We start from the raw sequence: 19,967 nt of genomic DNA on the forward strand, positions 1-19,967 counted from the left end.
CCAAGGCAATTTAACTTATCCCAGAGGCTGCTCCAAGACACCGCTGGCAGAGAAGAGGTATTCGGAGTGGACTTCTAGTCCGATTCAAGATGCGTGCACACCATCCACCACTTCCAAGTATATTACTAGCTAATATTCAGTCCCTAGACAATAAAGTAGATGAGTTCAGGGCAAGGATCTCCTTCCAGAGAGACATCAGGGACTGTAACATACTCTGTTTTCATGGAATCATGGCTCTCTCCAGATAAACTGTCCCCATATATACAGCCAGCTGGGTTCTCAGTACATCGCGCAGACAGGAATAAAGATCTCTCTGGGAAGAAGAAAGGCGGAGGTGTATGTTTCATGATTAACTACTCATGGTGTGATTGTGATAACGTACAGGAACTCAAGTGCTTTTGTTCACCCGAACTAGAATACCTCACAATCAAATGCCGACCGCATTACTTCCCAAGAGAATTCAATCTGGTTATAGTCACAGCCGTGTATATTCCCCCTCAAGCCGATACCACGACAGCCCTCAAGGAACTACACTGGAAAACTGGAAACCACATATCCTGAGGCCGCATTTATTGTAGCTGTGGATTTTAACAAGCAAATCTGAGGAAAATGCAACTGAAGTTCTATCAACACATTGCCTGTAGTACTCGTGCTTCAAAAACTCTCGACCATTGTTACTCTCCCTTCCGGGATGGCTACAAGGCACTCCCCCGCCCTCCTTTCGGCAAATCAGATCACGACTCCATTCTGCTCCTCCCTTCCTATAGGCAGAAACTCAAACAGGAAGTACCCATGCTAAGATCTATTCAACGCTGGTCTGACCAATCGGAATCCATGCTTCAAGATTGTTTTGATCACGCAGACTGGGATATGTTCCAGGTTGCCTCTGAGAATAACATTGACGTATACACTGACACGGTGACTGAGTTCATCAGGAAGTGTATAGGGAATGTTGTTCCCACTGTGACTATTAAAACCTACCCAAACCAAAAATCGTGGATAGATGGCAGCATTCGCGCGAAATTGAAATTGCGAACCACTGCATTTAACCACGGCAAGGTGACTGGGAATATGGTTGAATACAAACAGTGCAGTTATGCCCTCCGTAAGGCAATCAAACAGGAAAAACGTCCGTACAGAGACAAAGTGTAGTTGCAATTCAACGGCTCAGACACAAGACGTATGTGGCAGGGACTCCAGACAATCACGGATTACAAAGGGAAAACCAGCCACGTCGCTGACACTGATGTCTTGCTCCCTGTCAAGCTAAACACCTTCTTCGCATGCTTTGAGGAAAACACAGTGCTGCCGACACGGGCTAATCCCGAGGACTTTGAGCTCTCGTTCTTCGTGGCCGACGTGAGTAAGACATTATTACTGCACTATTGGAGCTAGGAAAACAAGCATTTCACTACACCTGCAATAACATCTGCTAAATATGTGTAGGTGACCAATACAATTGTATTTTATTTTGATCCCAGTTATGTTCCAAATGGGTCCTTATAGAGTAGACACAACATGGCTGTGTCCCCATATTCCCTATATAGTGCACTACTTTTGACCAGAACCCTATGGGCCCCCAAAATACATATTTTATGTTGTGATTAATGTTGCAACATTTCATTAACAATGAATACGAGAAGGAGGCGTATAACTCAGCAGTGCGATGCACACAATGCAATACAAAATGCAATCGGGAGATGCGGTATCCAGGATTGGCCTTGAATAATGCTGGTAAAAAAAACAAGATAAACAGGCACGCCTTCCCGATGCTAACATTACAATTATTAAAAATTACATCCCTCTGATCCCAGTTTGCTGTGCCACATCATTGTGATGACATTTGATGTTCATTATTGTTAATTAACTAGAAGGCTATGTTCTCTAAACAACCCAGTTATATTAATAGATCAATAGATTTGTGAAGGCATATTTCTGGATCCAGTTTGCATACAGAATAGTTTTTATTATTCCAAGCTAATCAGCTCGCTAATAGGCAATGCTGTCAAGCCGTTGATATTTGGGAATTTTAATAAGCGACTTGTCATTCATACAGCAACTTGCTGTGGTGCTCTATTTCTATTTAACATTTGAGACACGATTATCTGGTATAGCATTGGGAGTATTCATGCCATAAAGTACTGTATAATCCATGGACTACTATGCACAATAATATTCTAAACCAGATTTTTCTTTTGACTATTAAACCAGGGTTAGCAGTGTTGTAGTGGTAAAAAAATAAGGGCGGTAAACTCTGATCGCCGGTCGCAGTGAAAAAAGTAATGCTCCCTATACTTAAAAACATTTTTCCACAAAAGGTGGGTACTGGTACCTTACAGTGTTCCGTACACATTTTGCAATGAAAACTAATGGGACTGTAACGACTGTGTTGGCATCAAAATGTATTTATATTCAAGAGTTGATTGACATGGTAATGGACCAATAGTATTCAAGAAAATATGAAAAGAACTGACCCCTCTGACGCTGTGCGTTACATTGTGACGTGTCACGACGTAACGTACGCCACGCGTTATGCAACTCATTGTGTGCCGTACAGCGTCTTTCCACCAGGGGGTAGCGCTTCTCTCGCAGATTAAAACATGCTTAACCATATACACTTGTAAGAAACCTTAATTATTCATGATTTTCGTTTAAATGAGCATTAGTATTAATATTATTATGGCTAACATTAAACATATTTTTCATGAGTAGGGTGCTAATACAGTGGGGGAAAAAAGTATTTAGTCAGCCACCAATTGTGCAAGTTCTCCCACCTAAAAAGATGAGAGAGGCCTGTAATTTTCATCATAGGTACACGTCAACTATGACAGACAAATTGAGATTTTTTTTCTCCAGAAAATCACATTGTAGGATTTTTAATGAATTTATTTGCAAATTATGGTGGAAAATAAGTATTTGGTCACCTACAAACAAGCAAGATTTCAGGCTCTCACAGACCTGTAACTTCTTTAAGAGGCTCCTCTGTCCTCCACTCGTTACCTGTATTAATGGCACCTGTTTGAACTTGTTACCAGTATAAAAGACACCTGTCCACAACCTCAAACAGTCACACTCCAAACTCCACTATGGCCAAGACCAAAGAGCTGTCAAATGGCACCAGAAACAAAATTGTAGACCTGCACCAGGCTGGGTAGACTGAATCTGCAATAGGTAAGCAGCTTGGTTTGAAGAAATCAACTGTGGGAGCAATTATTAGGAAATGGAAGACATACAAGACAACTGATAATCTCCCTCGATCTGGGGCTCCACGCAAGATCTCACCCCGTGGGGTCAAAATGATCACAAGAACGGTGAGCAAAAATCCCAGAACCACACGGGGGGACCTAGTGAATGACCTGCAGAGAGCTGGGACCATAGTAACAAAGCCTACCATCAGTAACACACTACGCCGCCAGGGACTCATCCTGCAGTGCCAGACGTGTCCCCCTGCTTAAGCCAGTACATGTCCAGGCCCGTCTGAATTTGATAGAGTGCATTTGGATGATCCAGAAGAGGATTGGTAGAATGTCATATGGTCAGATGAAACCAAAATATAACTTTTTGGTAAAAACTCAACTCGTCGTGTTTGGAGGACAAAGAATGCTGAGTTGCATCCAAAGAACACCATACCTACTGTGAAGCATGGGGGTGGAAACATCATGCTTTGGGGCTGTTTTTCTGCAAAGGGACCAGGACGACTGATCCGTGTAAAGGAAAGAATGAATGGGGCCATGTATCGTGAGATTTTGAGTGAAAACCTCCTTCCATCAGCAAGGGCATTGAAGATGAAACGTGGCTGGGTCTTTCAGCATGACAATGATCCCAAACACACCGCCCGGGCAACGAAGGAGTGGCTTCGTAAGAAGCATTTCAAGGTCCTGGAGTGGCCTAGCCAGTCTCCAGATCTCAACCCCATAGAAAATCTTTGGAGGGAGTTGAAAGTCTGTGTTACCCAGCGACAGCCCCAAAACATCACTGCTCTAGAGGAGATCTGCATGGAGGAATGGGCCAAAATACCAGCAACAGTGTGTGAAAACCTTGTGAAGACTTACAGAAAACGTTTGACCTGTGTCAACGCCAACAAATGGTATATAACAAAGTATTGAGAAACTGTTGTTATTGACCAAATACTTATTTTCCACCATCATTTGCAAATACATTCATAAAAAATCCTACAATGTGATTTTCTGGATTTTTTTTCTTCTCATTTTGTCTGTCATAGTTGACGTGTACCTATGATGAAAATTACAGGCCTCTCTCATCTTTTTAAGTGGGAGAACTTGCACAATTGGTGGCTGACTAAATACTTTTTTCCCCACTGTAGCAATGTGGTCATCAATAACACGAACACTGAATCAATCAATATTGAATCTTAAAAAGAATACCACTGCGCCAACCTCTGATCTGCATTTACACAAGCAAACCCATCACCTGCTGACAAAGAGCTTTTGTGTTTTGCTCTCACGTTTGCTGTGTTAACGTTTTGAAATACCTTTGCTATGCCAACCTATTCACGAGAGCTGTGTGTTCAATAACTGTGAAATCTCAATAACGCATGTCAATAACGCATGTCCTAAATATTCACGTGTGCTATCTATTAAACGTGTTCGCAAATTACATGCTCTAACCCAAATTGAGAGGTGACATTCCTGCGTGCCTCTCTTTCTGCTCTTGATTGTGCACAGGTGAAGAAAATGAACTGGACTCCCTAAAAGACATCATGTCACCAAACTGCAATAGTTAAGAACTATGTGGAATGTTTTTGGCTACCCAATAAACAGGTACTGACAGGAGGCATGAGCCAGCTCCCTCAGGCTCCTCCCTGCCTTCACCTCCTCGTAAGCAGAGTGTAGCTGTTCGAGGGTGTAGCAGCGCCGTTTCTTGGGCTCTTGTTGGGCCTTTCCCTTTCCAGACATTTCCTGTCATAATACGATTAAATTATTATTATTATTTTTTTTCATTCAACATCATTTATTAAGATAGTGCCGAGGAAATGGACTCACAAATGTGGATATCATTTCCATGTAATCCAACATAACGTTATTGCAGATTTCAGGGAAAGAGCAGGTGTTCATGTACACTCAGTGTATGTGATGGAGTGAGAGGACAGAGGTGAGTTGGTGTTACAACTGTTGTTAGTTGTTATATTTCTTTTTTATATGAATATTGTTGCTTTATACAGTAATTTGCTAACGTTAAGTCGTTTATAAAAGTATTTATCTTGTGCTATTGGAAGTTATAGTATTAACCCTAATCATTCTCATGCTTTGTTCATTAACATTAAATAAAGTAACATTATATTCCTTCACATCCATCCCCTCTGAAAATAAAGTTCCCTACTTTGTGTAACTCGTATATTTAACGGTATTTATTTATTTATCAATAAATGATCAATGGTGAGTGTAAAGTGAATTACTTGTGAGTTCATCAATAGTTAATTCAATCAATAGTTAAATTTTCGCGTGATTACTGCGAGCCGTCATGACTCTCAAAAGCCGTGACATCTGCAGTTTACTTGTGAAGATAGCTTTAGTGACGCCCTAAAACCCCTATTCAAATTTGACACAAACCTTCAAATAGGTATGCAATGTGACATTATATAAACTATTTATAGTGTTTTATTTACATTTTTGAGGTGATAAGTTTTGAGGTGATAAAACTGTTTCCCCACACGACATATCTTCACCTTTCACTATCACTCAGTAGCCTTCACTTCCCCCTCCACCATTTTTAAAAAGACCCGGCGGAGCTCCATTGCCTTCTTCAATCATGCAGAGATAGGCAGCGTGAAGGTTTCGTCATTGATTTTGCTGGAAAGGGGAGAAATTGTGCTTTACAATGGTATTAATATTACAGTTGACCTGGAAGTATAACAATTTTTGGGCGTTAAAATAAGGTCAAATGTACGGAACACTGTGATGTACAGTGCCTTGCAGAAGTATTCATCCCCCTTGGCGTTTTTCCTATTTTGTTGCATTACAACCTGTAATTTAAATGGATTTTTATTTGGATTTCATGTAATGGACATACACAAAATAGTCCAAATTGGTGAAGTGAAATGAAAAAAATAACTTGTTTAAAAAATGAATAACGGAAAAGTGGTGCGTGCATATGTATTCACCCCCTTTGCTATGAAGCCCCTAAATAAGATCTGGTGCAACCAATTACCTTCAGAAGTCACATAATTAGTTAAATAAAGTCCACCTGTGTGCAATCTAAGTGTCACATGATCTCAGTATATATACACCTGTTCTGAAAGTTCCCAGAGTCTGCAACACCACTAAGCAAGGGGCACCACCAAGCAAGGGGCACCATGAACACCAAGGAGCTCTCCAAACAGGTCAGGGACAAAGTTGTGGAGAAGTACAGATCAGGGTTGGGTTATAAAAAAATATCAGAAACTTTGAACATCCCACGGAGCAACATTAAATCCATTATGAAAAAATTGAAAGAATATGGCACCACAACAAACCTGCCAAGAGAGGGCCCCCCACCAAAACTCACGGACCAGGCAAGGAGGGCATTAATCAGACACAAAAGATAACCCTGAAGGAGCTGCAAAGCTCCACAGCGGAGATTGGAGTATCTGTCCATAGGACCACTTTAAGCCGTACACTCCACAGAGCTGGGCTTTACAGAAGAGTGGCCAGAAAAAAGCCATTGCTTAAAGAAAAAAATAAGCAAACACGTTTGGTGTTCCCAAAAGGGATGTGGGAGACTCCCCAAACATATGGAAGAAGGTACTCTGGTCAGATGAGACTAAAATTGAGCTTTTTGGCCATCAAGGAAAATGCTATGTCTGGCGCAAACCCAACACCTCTCATTACCCCGAAAACACCATACCCACAGTGAAGCATGGTGGTGGCAGCATCATGCTGTGGGGATGTTTTTCATCGGCAGGGACTGGGAAACTGGGCAGAATTGAAGGAATGATGGATGGCGCTAAATACAGGGAAATTCTTGAGGGAAACTTGTTTCGTTTGGGGGGGGGTGAATAGTTATGCACGCTCAAGTTTTCAGTTTTTTGTCTTATTTCTTGTTTGTGTCACAATAAAAAATACTTTGCATCTTCAAAATGGTAGGCATGTTGTGTAAATCAAATGATACAAACCCCCCAATAATCCATTTTAATTCCAGATTGTAAGGCAACAAAATAGGAAAAATGCCAAGTGGGGTGAATACTTTCGCAAGCCACTGTACAGAAGTTCGCTAGCTACCGTTAAACTGTCAAGCTAAATAAAAAAAGTTGGGTAAACTGTGTTTACTTACGTTTACCCTCAACTAATCCACTGAGGGTTAGGCATGAAATACATTGATATAAAATAAATTATACACAAAAAGCTTTCTGATGCATGATGTAGATATTTTTTTTTTTAATGTGGTAATATAACATCCAGTGACATAACATGACATAACATATTATTTGAGCCAGCTAGACAAACTGTTCATACTTCTTCGCCTGCTTTGAGAATAACACAATGCCGCTGACATGGGCCGCTCCCGAGGACTGTGACCTCTCGTTCTCCGTGGCCGACATGAGTAAGACATTTAAGCTTGTTAACCCTCGCAAGGCTGCCGGCCCAGACGGCATCCCTAGACGCATTCTCAGTGAATGCGCAGACCAGCTGGCTGGAGTGTTTACGGACATATTCAATCTCTCCCTATCCCAATCTGCTGTCCCCACTTGCTTCAAGATGTCCACCATTGTTCCTGTACCCAAGAAAGTGAAGGTAACTAAACTAAATGACTATCGCCCCATAGCACTCACTTCTGTCATCATGAAGTGCTTTGAGAGGCTAGTTAAGGATCATCTCACCTCCACCTTACCCGACATCCTAGACCCACTGCAATTCGCATACCACCCCAATAGATCCACAGATGATTTATTCTCTATCGCACTGCACACTGCCCTATCCCATCTGGACAAGAGGAATACCTATGTAAGAATGCTGTTCATTGACTACAGCTCAGCCTTCAACACCATCCAAGCTCATCATTAAGCTCGGGGCCTTGGGTCTGAACCCCGCCCTGTGCAACTGGGTCCTGGACTTCCTGAAGGGCCGCCCCCAGGTGGTGAAGGTAGGCATCAACACCTCCACTACACTGATCCTCAACACAGGGGCCCAACAAGGGTGCATGCTCAATCCCCTCCTGTACTCCCTGTTTACCCATGACTACGTGGCCACCTACGCCTCCAACTCAATCATCAAGTTTGCAGACGACACAACAGTAGTAGGCCTGATTACCAACAATGACAAGACAGCCTACAGGGAGGAGGTGAGGGTCCTGGCTGAGTGTTGCCCGGAAAATAACCTCTCCTTCAACGTCAACAAAACTAAGGAGCTGATTGTGGACATCAGGATACAATAGAGGGAGCACGCCCCCATCCACATCAATGGGGCCGCAGTGGAGAAGGTGAAAAACGTCAAGTTCCTCTGAGTACACATCACTGACAATCTGAAATGGTCCACCCACACAGACAGTGAGGTGAAGAAGGCACAACAGCGCCTCTTCAACCTCAGGATGCTGAAGAAATTTGGCTTGGCCCCTAAGATCCTCACAATCTTTTACAGGTGCACCATTGAGAGCATCCTGTCGGGCTGTATCACCGCCTGGTATGGCAACTGCATCATCTGCAACCACAGGGCTCTCCAGAGGGTGGTGCAGTCAGCCCAACACATCACCGGTAGCACATTGCCTGCCCTTCAGGACATCTACAGCACCCGGTGTCACAGCAAGGCCAAGAAGATCATCAAGGACCTCAGACACCCGAGCCACGGCCTGCTCACCCCACTATCATCCAGAAGGCGAGGTCAGTACAGGTGAATCAAAGCTGGGACCGAGAGACTGAAAAACAGCTTCTATCTCAAGGCCATCAGACTGTTAAATAGCCATCACTATTGGTGACACTGAACTTAGTCACTGTCACCACCCGGTTACTCATCCCTGCACCTTAAAGGCTGCTGCCCTATGTAAATAGACATGGAACACTGGTCTCTTTAATAATGAAACAGTGGTCACTTTAATCATGTTTACATAATTATTTTCCCATTTCATATGTACTGTATATACTATAGTCTAGTCAAGCCCATCCTATTGCTGTACATATACTATTCTATCCACATATTCTTCAGATATACTACATATTCTATCCACATTCTGTCCATAATGTCTATACATCCCAACACATACAGTCCCAGTCACTCATTCAAGGGTTTTTCTTTATTTTTGTTATTTTCTACAATGTAGAATAGTAGTGAAGAAATCAAAATTATTAAATAACACATATGGAATGCAGACAATTACATTGATAGAAGATACAATCTATCTGCAATATTAAGCTGATCCATTCCCCCTAAAAAATTAAAAAATACAAAAAAAAAAATACAAAAGAAAAATAAAAAAAAAATAACACATATGGAATCATGTAGTAATCAAAAAAGTGTCAAACAAATCAAATCAATTTTATATTTGAGATTCTTCAAATAGCCACCCTTTGCCTTGATGACAGCTTTGCACACTCTTGGCATTCTCACAACCAGCTTCAACTGGAATGCTTTTCCAACAGTCTTGAAGTTCCCACATATGCTGAGCACTTGTTGGCTGCTTTTTCTTCACTCTGCAGTCCGACTCGTCCCAAACCATCTCAACTGGATTGAGGTCGGGGGATTGTGGAGGCCAGGTCATCTGATGCATTACTCCATCACTCTCCTTCTTGGTAAAATAGCCCTTACACATTCTGGAGGTGTGTTGGATCATTGTCATGTTGAAAAACAAATGATAGTCCCACTAAGCCCAAACCAGATGGGATGGCGTATCGCTGCAGAATGCTGTGGTAGCCATGCTGGTTAAGTGTGCCTTGAATTGATGATGGACTGTCGTTTCTCTTTTGCTTATCTGAGCTGTTCTTGCCATAATATGGACTTGGTCTTTTACCAAATAGGGCTATCTTCTGTATACCCCCCCCTACCTTGTCACAGCACAACTGATTGGCTCAAACACATTAAGGAGGAAAGAAATTCCACAAATTAACTTTTAAAAAGGCACACCTGTTAATTGAAATGCATTCCAGGTGACTACTTCATGAATCTGGTTTAGAGAATGTCAAGAGTGTGCAAAGCTGTCATTAAGGCAAAGCGTGGCTATTTGAAGAATCTCAAATATAAAATATACACTGCTCAAAAAAATAAAGGGAACACTAAAATAACACATCCTAGATCTGAATGAATGAAATAATCTTATTAAATACTTTTTTCTTTACATAGTTGAATGTGCTGACAACAAAATCACACAAAAATGATCAAATGTATCAATCCATGGAGGTCTGGATTTGGAGTCACACTCAAAATTTAAGTGGAAAACCACACTACAGGCTGATCCAACTTTGATGTAATGTCCTTAAAACAAGTCAAAATGAGGCTCAGTAGTGTGTGTGGCCTCCACGTGCCTGTATGACCTCCCTACAATGCCTGGGCATGCTCCTGATGAGGTGGCGGATGGTCTCCTGAGGGATCTCCTCCCAGACCTGGACTAAAGCATCCGCCAACTCCTGGACAGTCCGTGGTGCAACGTGGCGTTGGTGGATGGAGCGAGACATGATGTCCCAGATGTGCTCAATTGGATTCAGGTCTGGTGAACGGGTGGGCCAGTCCATAGCATCAATGCCTTCCTCTTGCAGGAACTGCTGACACACTCCAGCCACATGAGGTCTAGCATTGTCTTGCATTAGGAGGAACCCAGGGCCAACCGCACCAGCATATGGTCTCACAAGGGGTCTGAGGATCTCATCTCGGTACCTAATGGCAGTCAGGCTACCTCTGGCGAGCACATGGAGGGCTGTGCGGCCCCCCAAAGAAATGCCACCCCACACCATGACTGACTGACCCACTGCCAAACCGGTCATGCTGGAGGATGTTGCAGGCAGCAGAACGTTCTCCACAGCGTCTCCAGACTCTGTCACGTCTGTCACGTGCTCAGTGTGAACCTGCTTTCATCTGTGAAGTGCACAGGGCGCCAGTGGCGAATTTGCCAATCTTGGTGTTCTCTGGCAAATGCCAAACGTCCTGCACGGTGTTGGGCTGTAAGCACAACCCCCACCTGTGGACTTCGGGCCCTCATACCACCCTCATGGAGTCTGTTTCTGACCGTTTGAGCAGACACATGCACATTTGTGGCCTGCTGGAGGTCATTTTGCAGGGCTCTGGCAGTGCTCCTCCTGCTCCTCCTTGCACAAAGGCGGAGGTAGCGGTCCTGCTGCTGGGTTGTTGCCCTCCTACGGCCTCCTCCACGTCTCCTGATGTACTGGCCTGTCTCCTGGTAGCGCCTCCATGCTCTGGACACTACGCTGACAGACACAGCAAACCTTCTTGCCACAGCTCGCATTGATGTGCCATCCTGGATGAGCTGCACTACCTGAGCCACTTGTGTGGGTTGTAGACTCTGTCTCATGCTACCACTAGAGTGAAAGCACCGCCAGCATTCAAAAGTGACCAAAACATCAGCCAGGAAGCATAGGAACTGAGAAGTGGTCTGTGGTCACCACCTGCAGAACCACTCCTTTTTTGGGGGTGTCTTGCTAATTGCCTATAATGTCCACCTGTTGTCTATTCAATTTGCACAACAGCATGTGAAATTTATTGTCAATCAGTGTTGCTTCCTAAGTGGACAGTTTGATTTCACAGAAGTGTGATTGACTTGGAGTTACATTGTGTTGTTTAAGTGTTCCCTTTATTTTTTTGAGCAGTGTATTTTGTTTTGTTTAACACTTTTTTGGTTACTACATGATTCCATATGTGTTATTTCATAGTCTTTACTATTATTCTACAATTTAAAAAAATAGTTAAAATAAAGAAAACCCTTGAATGAGTAGGTGTGTCCAAACTTTTGACTGGTAGTGTATATCTATATTTATGCTCCGGACTCTGACATTACTCGTCCTAATATTTATATATTTATATATTAATTCTATACTTTACTTAGATTTATGTGTATTGTTGTGTATTGTTAGATATTACTACACTGTTGGAGCTAGGAACACAAGCATTTCGCTACACCCACAATAACATCTGCTAAATATGTGTATGTGACCAAAAAATAAAATGTGATTTGATTACATTACTAATTCTAGCTACTGGTGAGAAAGCTGCCAGTTGATGTGTGTTTCATCAGTGTTGAAAGAAAGCCCGCCCCAGAGCACACATTTGAAATTTAGAATGGAGAGGGATTCCAAATTCCAGGAATCTGTTTATCTGGTGCTCATCACCATTGCTCCCCCCCACCCCAAAAAAACCATTACCAACTGCAAAGCCTCTGTTAACTCTATTAATTTCATAACTTTACACAAATACAATAGGATATACAAGTTGTGTAAGTGATGTCTCTATCTGTCCGTATTGTAATGCTCTAGCAGAGGAATTGTCTCTGATGTAAAACTGAAGCCATTTGCCAGTGAGTGGTTTGTACTTGTGCTTAACGAACCCAGGGCTGGGGAATCCCCAAAGGTACACAGTAGTCTTGCAACCTCGAAAAACACACACAGAAACAGAAACACACACACACACACAGAAACAGAAAAAAACACAGGCGTGCACACACACCCACCCACACACACATTCACACACACAGAAACACAAACACACAGACGCACAAAAACACACACACAAACACACACACACTGACACTGAAACAAAAACACACACACGGAAATACTCACACACACTCCCAGCGGTGCCCTGTTATATAATGAGGAGCCTAGCATATGAAAAATGAAGCTGCTACCATGGAACCAACCTTAATTCACAGTCAATAGTCCTAGCAACGTATATACACTGAGTGCACAAAACATTAGGAACACCTTCCTAATATTAATCAGAACAGCCTCAATTTGTTGGGGCATGGACTCTACAAGGTGTCGAAAGCATTCCACAGGGATGCTGGCCCATGTTGACTATTTTGTCTTGTCCATTCACACTCTGAATGGCACACATACACAATCCATGTCTCAATTGTCTCAAGGCTTAACATTATTCTTTAACCTGTCTCCTCCCCTTCATCTACACTGCTTGAAGTGGATTTAACAGGTGACATCAATAAGGGATCATAGCTTTCACCTGGATTCACCTGGTCAGTCTATGTCATGGAAAGAGCAGGTGTTCCTAATGTTTTTGTACACTCTGTGTCTAGTTGTAGCTATAGCTATATACCTGTAGGTCTTCCTATATGATAGATAGTCATTGGAACCCTCATTATTGTTGAATTTACATTGCAGCTATTCAGGATATGCTGTATAATACTAAACAAGGCTTATTTTTATGAATGTAAAATTATTTAAAAACGCATAGTTTTGTCTGGTTGCCCAGACAGAGTAGAGAATCCCTTTCTGGTCCCTTGTTAATTTGTGGCACGTATGGTATGTCGTGTCAAAGTGCTCTAGACCTGTCTCTGCTCTCTCTGTCACACACACAAACACACACACACACACACACACACTTCAGAGGGATGACTGAGAGTTGAATGTGATGGAAATGATGACTATGATGTCCTTGCCAAAAGACCCAACCCTAATATGATATTACCATGTCATAGTTGACTCAGAGACAGACAGTCTTCTCCTCTCTATTCCACACCAGAAGGCTTAAATGTAGTCTACATTACAAAGGATCTGGGCTTCAGATATTAAAGCATTGATAATAAATACCAAACATCTCTCTCTTTCCTTCTCTCCTACCCTTGTTCTTTTGTCTCTCCCGGTTTTTCAGAGAGGGAGGTGGTGGAGGCCTCGGAGCACTAATTTGGTATTTACTACTTTACACTACAGTGTTGTCTGTGTGGAGGACAGGTATTTACAGTGAAGAGAGAGTTTAAAACCTTTCTCTTTCTCTCTCCCTATGGGCCCTGGTGAAATGTAGTGCGCTAAATATGGAATAGGGTGCCGTTTGGGACGTAACCATTCACTGAACTGCTCATTTGCTGCTGTTTTGATTTATTGTAATGACTCGGAGGAAAAAAGACAGTACAGGGTCGCAATTCAATGGCTCAGACATGTGTCGCATTAGGCAGGGACTTCAGACAATCACAGATTATAAAGGGAAAACCAGCCACATCGCAGACACTGACGCCTCACTCCCAGACAAGCTAAACACCTTTTTTGCCCGCTTTGAGAAAAGCAACACAACCCCAGGTTGTGAGGGTAGGCATCAACACCTCCGCCACACTGATCCTCAACACGGGGGCACCCCAGGGGTGTGTGCTCAGCCCCCTCCTGTACTCCCTGTTCACCCATTACTGTGTGGCCATGCACGAATCCAACTCAACCATCAAGGTTGCTGACGACATGACAGTGGTAGGCCTGATTACCAACAACGATGAGACAGCCTACAGGGAGGAGGTTAGAGGCCTCGACAGAGTGGTGCTAGGAAAATAACCTCTCCCTCAACGTCAACAAAATGAAGGAGCTTATCGTGGACTACATGAGACAGAAGAGGGAGCACGCCCCCAGCTTCATTGACGGAGCAGTAGTGGATAGTGTCAAAAGCTTCAAGTTCCTCGGCGTGCATATCACTGAGGACCTGAAATGGTCTCGCCACACCAACATCGTGGTGAAGAAGGTGCAACAGCGCCTCTACAACCTCACAAACTTCTACAGATGCACCATTGAGAGCATTCTGTCGGGCTGCATCACTGCCTGGTACGGCAACTGCTCCGCCCTCAACTGCATGGCTCTCCAGAGGGTGGTGCGGACAGCCCAACGCATCACCGGGGCCACACTGCCTGCCCTCGCAGGTTATCTATAACACTCGGTGTCAAAGGAAGGCCAAGAAGGTTATCAAAGACCTCAGTCACCCGAGCCATGGACTGTTCACTTGGCTACCGACAGAGACAGTACAGGCGCATCAAAGCCAAGACAGAGAGACAAAAAAACAGCGTCTATTACCAGGCCATCAGACTGTTGAACAGCTATCACTAGCCATCTACCAAGTGATGCACACTCACTCACACAAAAATCACACCTCATACTCACAGCCATGCTGCTGTCACATGTCATAGAGACATTGAACCACTGGTCACCTCTTGTTTCACACTGTGTATTTAAATACTGAATTCCCGACATAGCTTATTATAATATTTCTACTACTGTACATGGATTTTATATAGTTACACTGTTTATACACACAGCATATTTATCTATATACTGGATTCTTGACATAGTTCACTCTATATTATATATACTGCAGTACATTCTTAGTTTATCTTGTGTAAAAAAAATGTTTTACATTTTAATTGCTTGGCATTTGACGGCATTGATAGGAGATAGCAACATGAACATATCGCTGCACCGCTATAACACCTGCTAAACTGTGTACGCGACCAATAAACTTTGATTTGATTTGATATGAACTACCACAGGGAAGAAACAGAAACAACAAACAGAGATAAAGACAACAGATGCAGAGAGAGACATTTACCAGCTTGAGAGAGATAAGAATGTGTATATCGTTTGAGTTGTGGAATGGAAGTATTTGTATTTGCATTTGCTCAAAATCTTCATTACAAATCCATCTGTGGGAGCGGGTTAGAGTGGAGCGCTCTAGACAGAATCCCCCCTAATGGGAAGTGTGGCCTGGGAAGCTAGTATTCCTGAATGAGTCCTCTCCTCTCCGCCAACATAGCTAATGACTGCATTCTCTTTCGTCCTCTCTCTCTCTCCATTTTCAGACAACACAGCGAGCATCATCGCACGGCGGAGGCAGTTCAGTCGGCTCGTCCAGGAGCTGTATGAGCTGCCCATAGTGGTGTGGGATGGTGGAGAGCCGGCGCTGAGTGGCACTAGCACGCTGACCCTGCGGGTGTGCCCGTGCCAGCTCAACGGGAGGGTGCAGACGTGCCAGGATGAGAGGGGCCTCCTCTCCTCGGCAGGCCTAAGCACAGGGGCCCTGATCGCCATCCTGTTGTGCATCGTCATCCTGCTGGGTAGGTGTTGCCTGGATCTGGGTAACATGAAGTCTAGGGGCATGGTGGAGGGTATGGGCCGCCTGGTTGGCATCACACCTGAGGGGCATAGTGGTGGGGATGGGTGCATGCCTGGGGGGCATCATGCCCTAGGGCACGGTAGTGGAAAACCTGGGGGGCATCTTGTCTGAGGGGCATGGTGGTGGAGGGTATGGGCGTTAAAATGCCTAGAGGCATGGTGAAGGGTAGGGAGGAGATTAGCAGGAGGAGGTGGAGACTTAAAGAGGGATGAATGGAAGGGTAAGGAATGACACAGGTGGGTTGTAGAATGAGGGAGGATAGGGAGAAGGTCAGGATGATGGAGAAGTAGAGAACGGAGAGTGAGTGAGTTGGACCAGATGGGTAGCTGGATGTGTGAAGAATGATGGACTGAGAGGAGAATAGAAGAAGGTAAAGGAAAGGACAAGGAGACTTGAGAGAAATGTGCATAAAGAGGGATAGAGCTGTGTTAGACCTATCCAGAAATGTTTTGCTGCTCTGTATTTACTACTTTAGGAAAAACACACTATTTAAGTTAAAGATTGAATCCACAGTAGGGAAAACAGAGCCACAGTCCATATTGTGCTGTTTGTGTATGCAATGATGTCAGAGTAAAATAAAAATAGTTTGCAGTAACTTCTTTGTTGTTGTAGTATTGCAAAGGGGGCAGTTTCACCATTAAAGGGGAACTCCACTCAAAAATCATAATTTTTTCATTAGTCTACTGTTCATACAGTCCCAAAATGTTTTACATCTCAGCAGTCAAGTCTTCAAGATATTGGACCTTCAAGAAGCAAAATGTCACCGGCCACATCATCATGATGATGCAAAACACTTTGCTTCTTGAAAGTCCAATATCTACCAAACTTGACTGCTGACATGCAAAACATGTATGGATTCCAGCTTTAAATTAATGTGTTGTAAAGTAAATGCTGTATAATAAGAGATCAAATAGAATTAATCAAAGTTCCCACAGAAAATAACCAACAACTTTCCCCTTTCAGCAAAGGGGTTACGACACTACCACCACTGCCAAATACCAACATATAGTCTCTCTAGCAAACAGAACAGTAGTAGGACAGGAGAGAGAGCGTGTATAGTTAACAGAATCTGCCATCTCTCACTCACCCCCTCTCCCTTGATTGTCTGTGGACATCGGTGCGTGAAGGTGATGCATATTCATATCAGCAGTCTCAGCACGGCTTTGCCGGAGTCTGAGGCTCACAGCAACTAAAGGCCATCATCACTGTTTGGAGCGAACGCATGAGCGAGAGACTGCACCTGCATGACTAATCATCAGCAGGAGAGAGATTGATGGAAGGAGGGAGAGAGAGAATGACAGGGACAGTGATAGAGAGAGAGAGACAGAGAGAGGCTTATCGAGTTACTTTGGCTGGTGGAGGAAGATTGAGATTAGGTGGGGAAGGGAGTGTTAGTGTGAGACAAAGCTGTTTCATGCTTGAACATGGGCGTGAGAGAGACAGACAGACAGACAGACAGACAGAAAAATACAGAAAAAGAGAGCGGTACAAAAGACAGAGAAAGAGAAAGAGACAGAGGGAGAGAGAGAGGGAGATGTATAGATGTTATAGAAACACAACAGGGTGAGAGAAAAAAAAAACATTTAGCAGGAGAACACAACACACAACATACACACAGACAGACACACAACAGTGCTACTTCATCAGAGATGAGAAAGCTCTCACTTCGCATGTGTTAAAACATGTTGCATCCTGAGATAGGGTGCCCAAAACATTGGCACTGGTAGGCTGCTAGCTAGCTGCTGTATGTGTGTCTGATGTTAAATAGTTCCCTTGCCATTAACACCTGTAGGAGAAGTTAAATAGTGTTGTGATACAAGGATTTCCCCTTTTGATCCTCTCAACATGAATGTTTTACAGGGATGGAAGGGAGAAGTCTATTGGTCTGCCAATGCAGCAGGATGATCTAATTTTACTGATTATACTGAGTTTGCATCCCAAATGGCACCCTATTCTTTTTATACTGTAGTGCACTACTTTGACCAGAGCCCTATTGGTTCAATAGTGCTCTGTTTTATAGAGCCATTTGAGACGCAGTGAGAGTTTACTTTTCATTGAATGACCGTTTTATTAACATCATCATCATTAACGCAGAAACCATAACCCTGTTAACTCCAGTACATGTTCATGATACAGTAGTTCTACTTCAGCAAATGAAGTATTCTCCTCAAGAGTTCATTTGCGAGTTAGATACACTATTATGCACATCATCATCAGATGTTGTGGATGTCACTTAGCTACACACTTATCACCGCTGCTATAGTGGTAAACAAGGTTAATTTGAAGGATACTTCATGTCCCACATGGCACCCTTTTCTCTAAATAGTGCACTACATTTGACTAGAACTCCATAGACCCTGGTCAAAGGAAATGCACTATATAGGGAATAGGGTGGCATTTGGGATTCGGTTACTTATTGTATAGTTAAAGTACCTCAATCAATGTCATAAAATGGAGTGGAGATGGTGTTGTTGTTACAGTGCTGGTATAATGCCCTCACGATCCACTCACCCTGATATTGAATTTTGGCTGAGCGTTCCTGTTAAATCTGTTCCAGAGATGCTCAGTCTATAATGAGAAGATTCTCATAGCAGCTTGCATTGAGAGCATCATTACAGCTAATACCAATGATGGCTAATGTGTATTATTGATTTACACTATGCCACACTCATCTAGCTCCTGTGCCTTGATGAAGAATCAGGAATGAATATGCATTATTATAAAAAATAGTGAATGTTTCAGAGCCTACGTTCCAAATGTCACCCTATTCCTACAGTGGGGAAAAAAAGTATTTAGTCAGCCACCAATTGTGCAAGTTCTCCCACTTAAAAAGATGAGAGAGGCCTGTAATTTTCATCATAGGTACACGTCAACTATGACAGACAAAATGAGGAAAAAAAATCCAGAAAATCACATTGTAGGATTTTTAATGAATTTATTGGCATATGATGGTGGAAAATAAGTATTTGGTCAATAACAAAAGTTTCTCAATACTTTGTTATATACCCTTTGTTGGCAATGACACAGGTCAAACGTTTTCTGTAAGTCTTCACAAGGTTTTCACACACTGTTGCTGGTATTTTGGCCCATTCCTCCATGCAGATCTCCTCTAGAGCAGTGATGTTTTGGGGCTGTCGCTGGGCAACACAGACTTTCAACTCCCTCCAAAGATTTTCTATGGGGTTGAGATCTGGAGACTGGCTAGGCCACTCCAGGACCTTGAAATGCTTCTTACGAAGCCACTCCTTCGTTGCCCGGGCGGTGTGTTTGGGATCATTGTCATGCTGAAAGACCCAGCCACGTTTCATCTTCAATGCCCTTGCTGATGGAAGGAGGTTTTCATTCAAAATCTCACGATACATGGCCCCATTCATTCTTTCCTTTACACGGATCAGTCGTCCTGGTCCCTTTGCAGAAAAACAGCCCCAAAGCATGATGTTTCCAACCCCATGCTTCACAGTAGGTATGGTGTTCTTTGGATGCAACTCAGCATTCTTTGTCCTCCAAACATGACGAGTTGAGTTTTTACCAAAAAGTGATATTTTGGTTTCATCTGACCATATGACATTCTCCCAATCCTCTTCTGGATCATCCAAATGCACTTCAGACGGGCCTGGACATGTACTGGCTTAAGCAGGGGGACACGTCTCGCACTGCAGGATTTGAGTCCCTGGCGGCGTAGTGTGTTACTGATGGTTGGCTTTGTTACTTTGGTCCCAGCTCTCTGCAGGTCATTCACTAGGTCCCCCCGTGTGGTTCTGGGATTTTTGCTCACCATTCTTGTGATCATTTTGACCCCACGGGGTGAGATCTTGCGTGGAGCCCCAGATCGAGGGAGATTATCAGTGGTCTTGTATGTCTTCCATTTCCTAATAATTGCTCCCACAGTTGATTTCTTCAAACCAAGCTGCTTACCTATTGCAGATTCAGTCTTCCCAG

At 43.3% G+C, this 19,967-nt stretch overlaps 1 protein-coding gene across 1 annotated transcript in view; it reads left to right on the forward strand.

The window, feature by feature from the left end:
* Positions 1-19,967, forward strand: part of LOC311147635 (cadherin-18-like) — a gene marked incomplete at both ends in the record, with an annotated part of 124,889 nt that overhangs the window by 104,234 nt on the left and 688 nt on the right. Inside the window, 1 exon segment of the mRNA XM_084184366.1 lies at positions 15,715-16,013. Within this exon segment, the coding sequence (XP_084040492.1) occupies positions 15,715-16,013 (299 nt within the window).

Source organism: Coregonus lavaretus (genome assembly GCF_964263955.1).
Source record: "Coregonus lavaretus genome assembly, chromosome: 2".
Taxonomy (NCBI): domain Eukaryota; kingdom Metazoa; phylum Chordata; class Actinopteri; order Salmoniformes; family Salmonidae; genus Coregonus; species Coregonus lavaretus.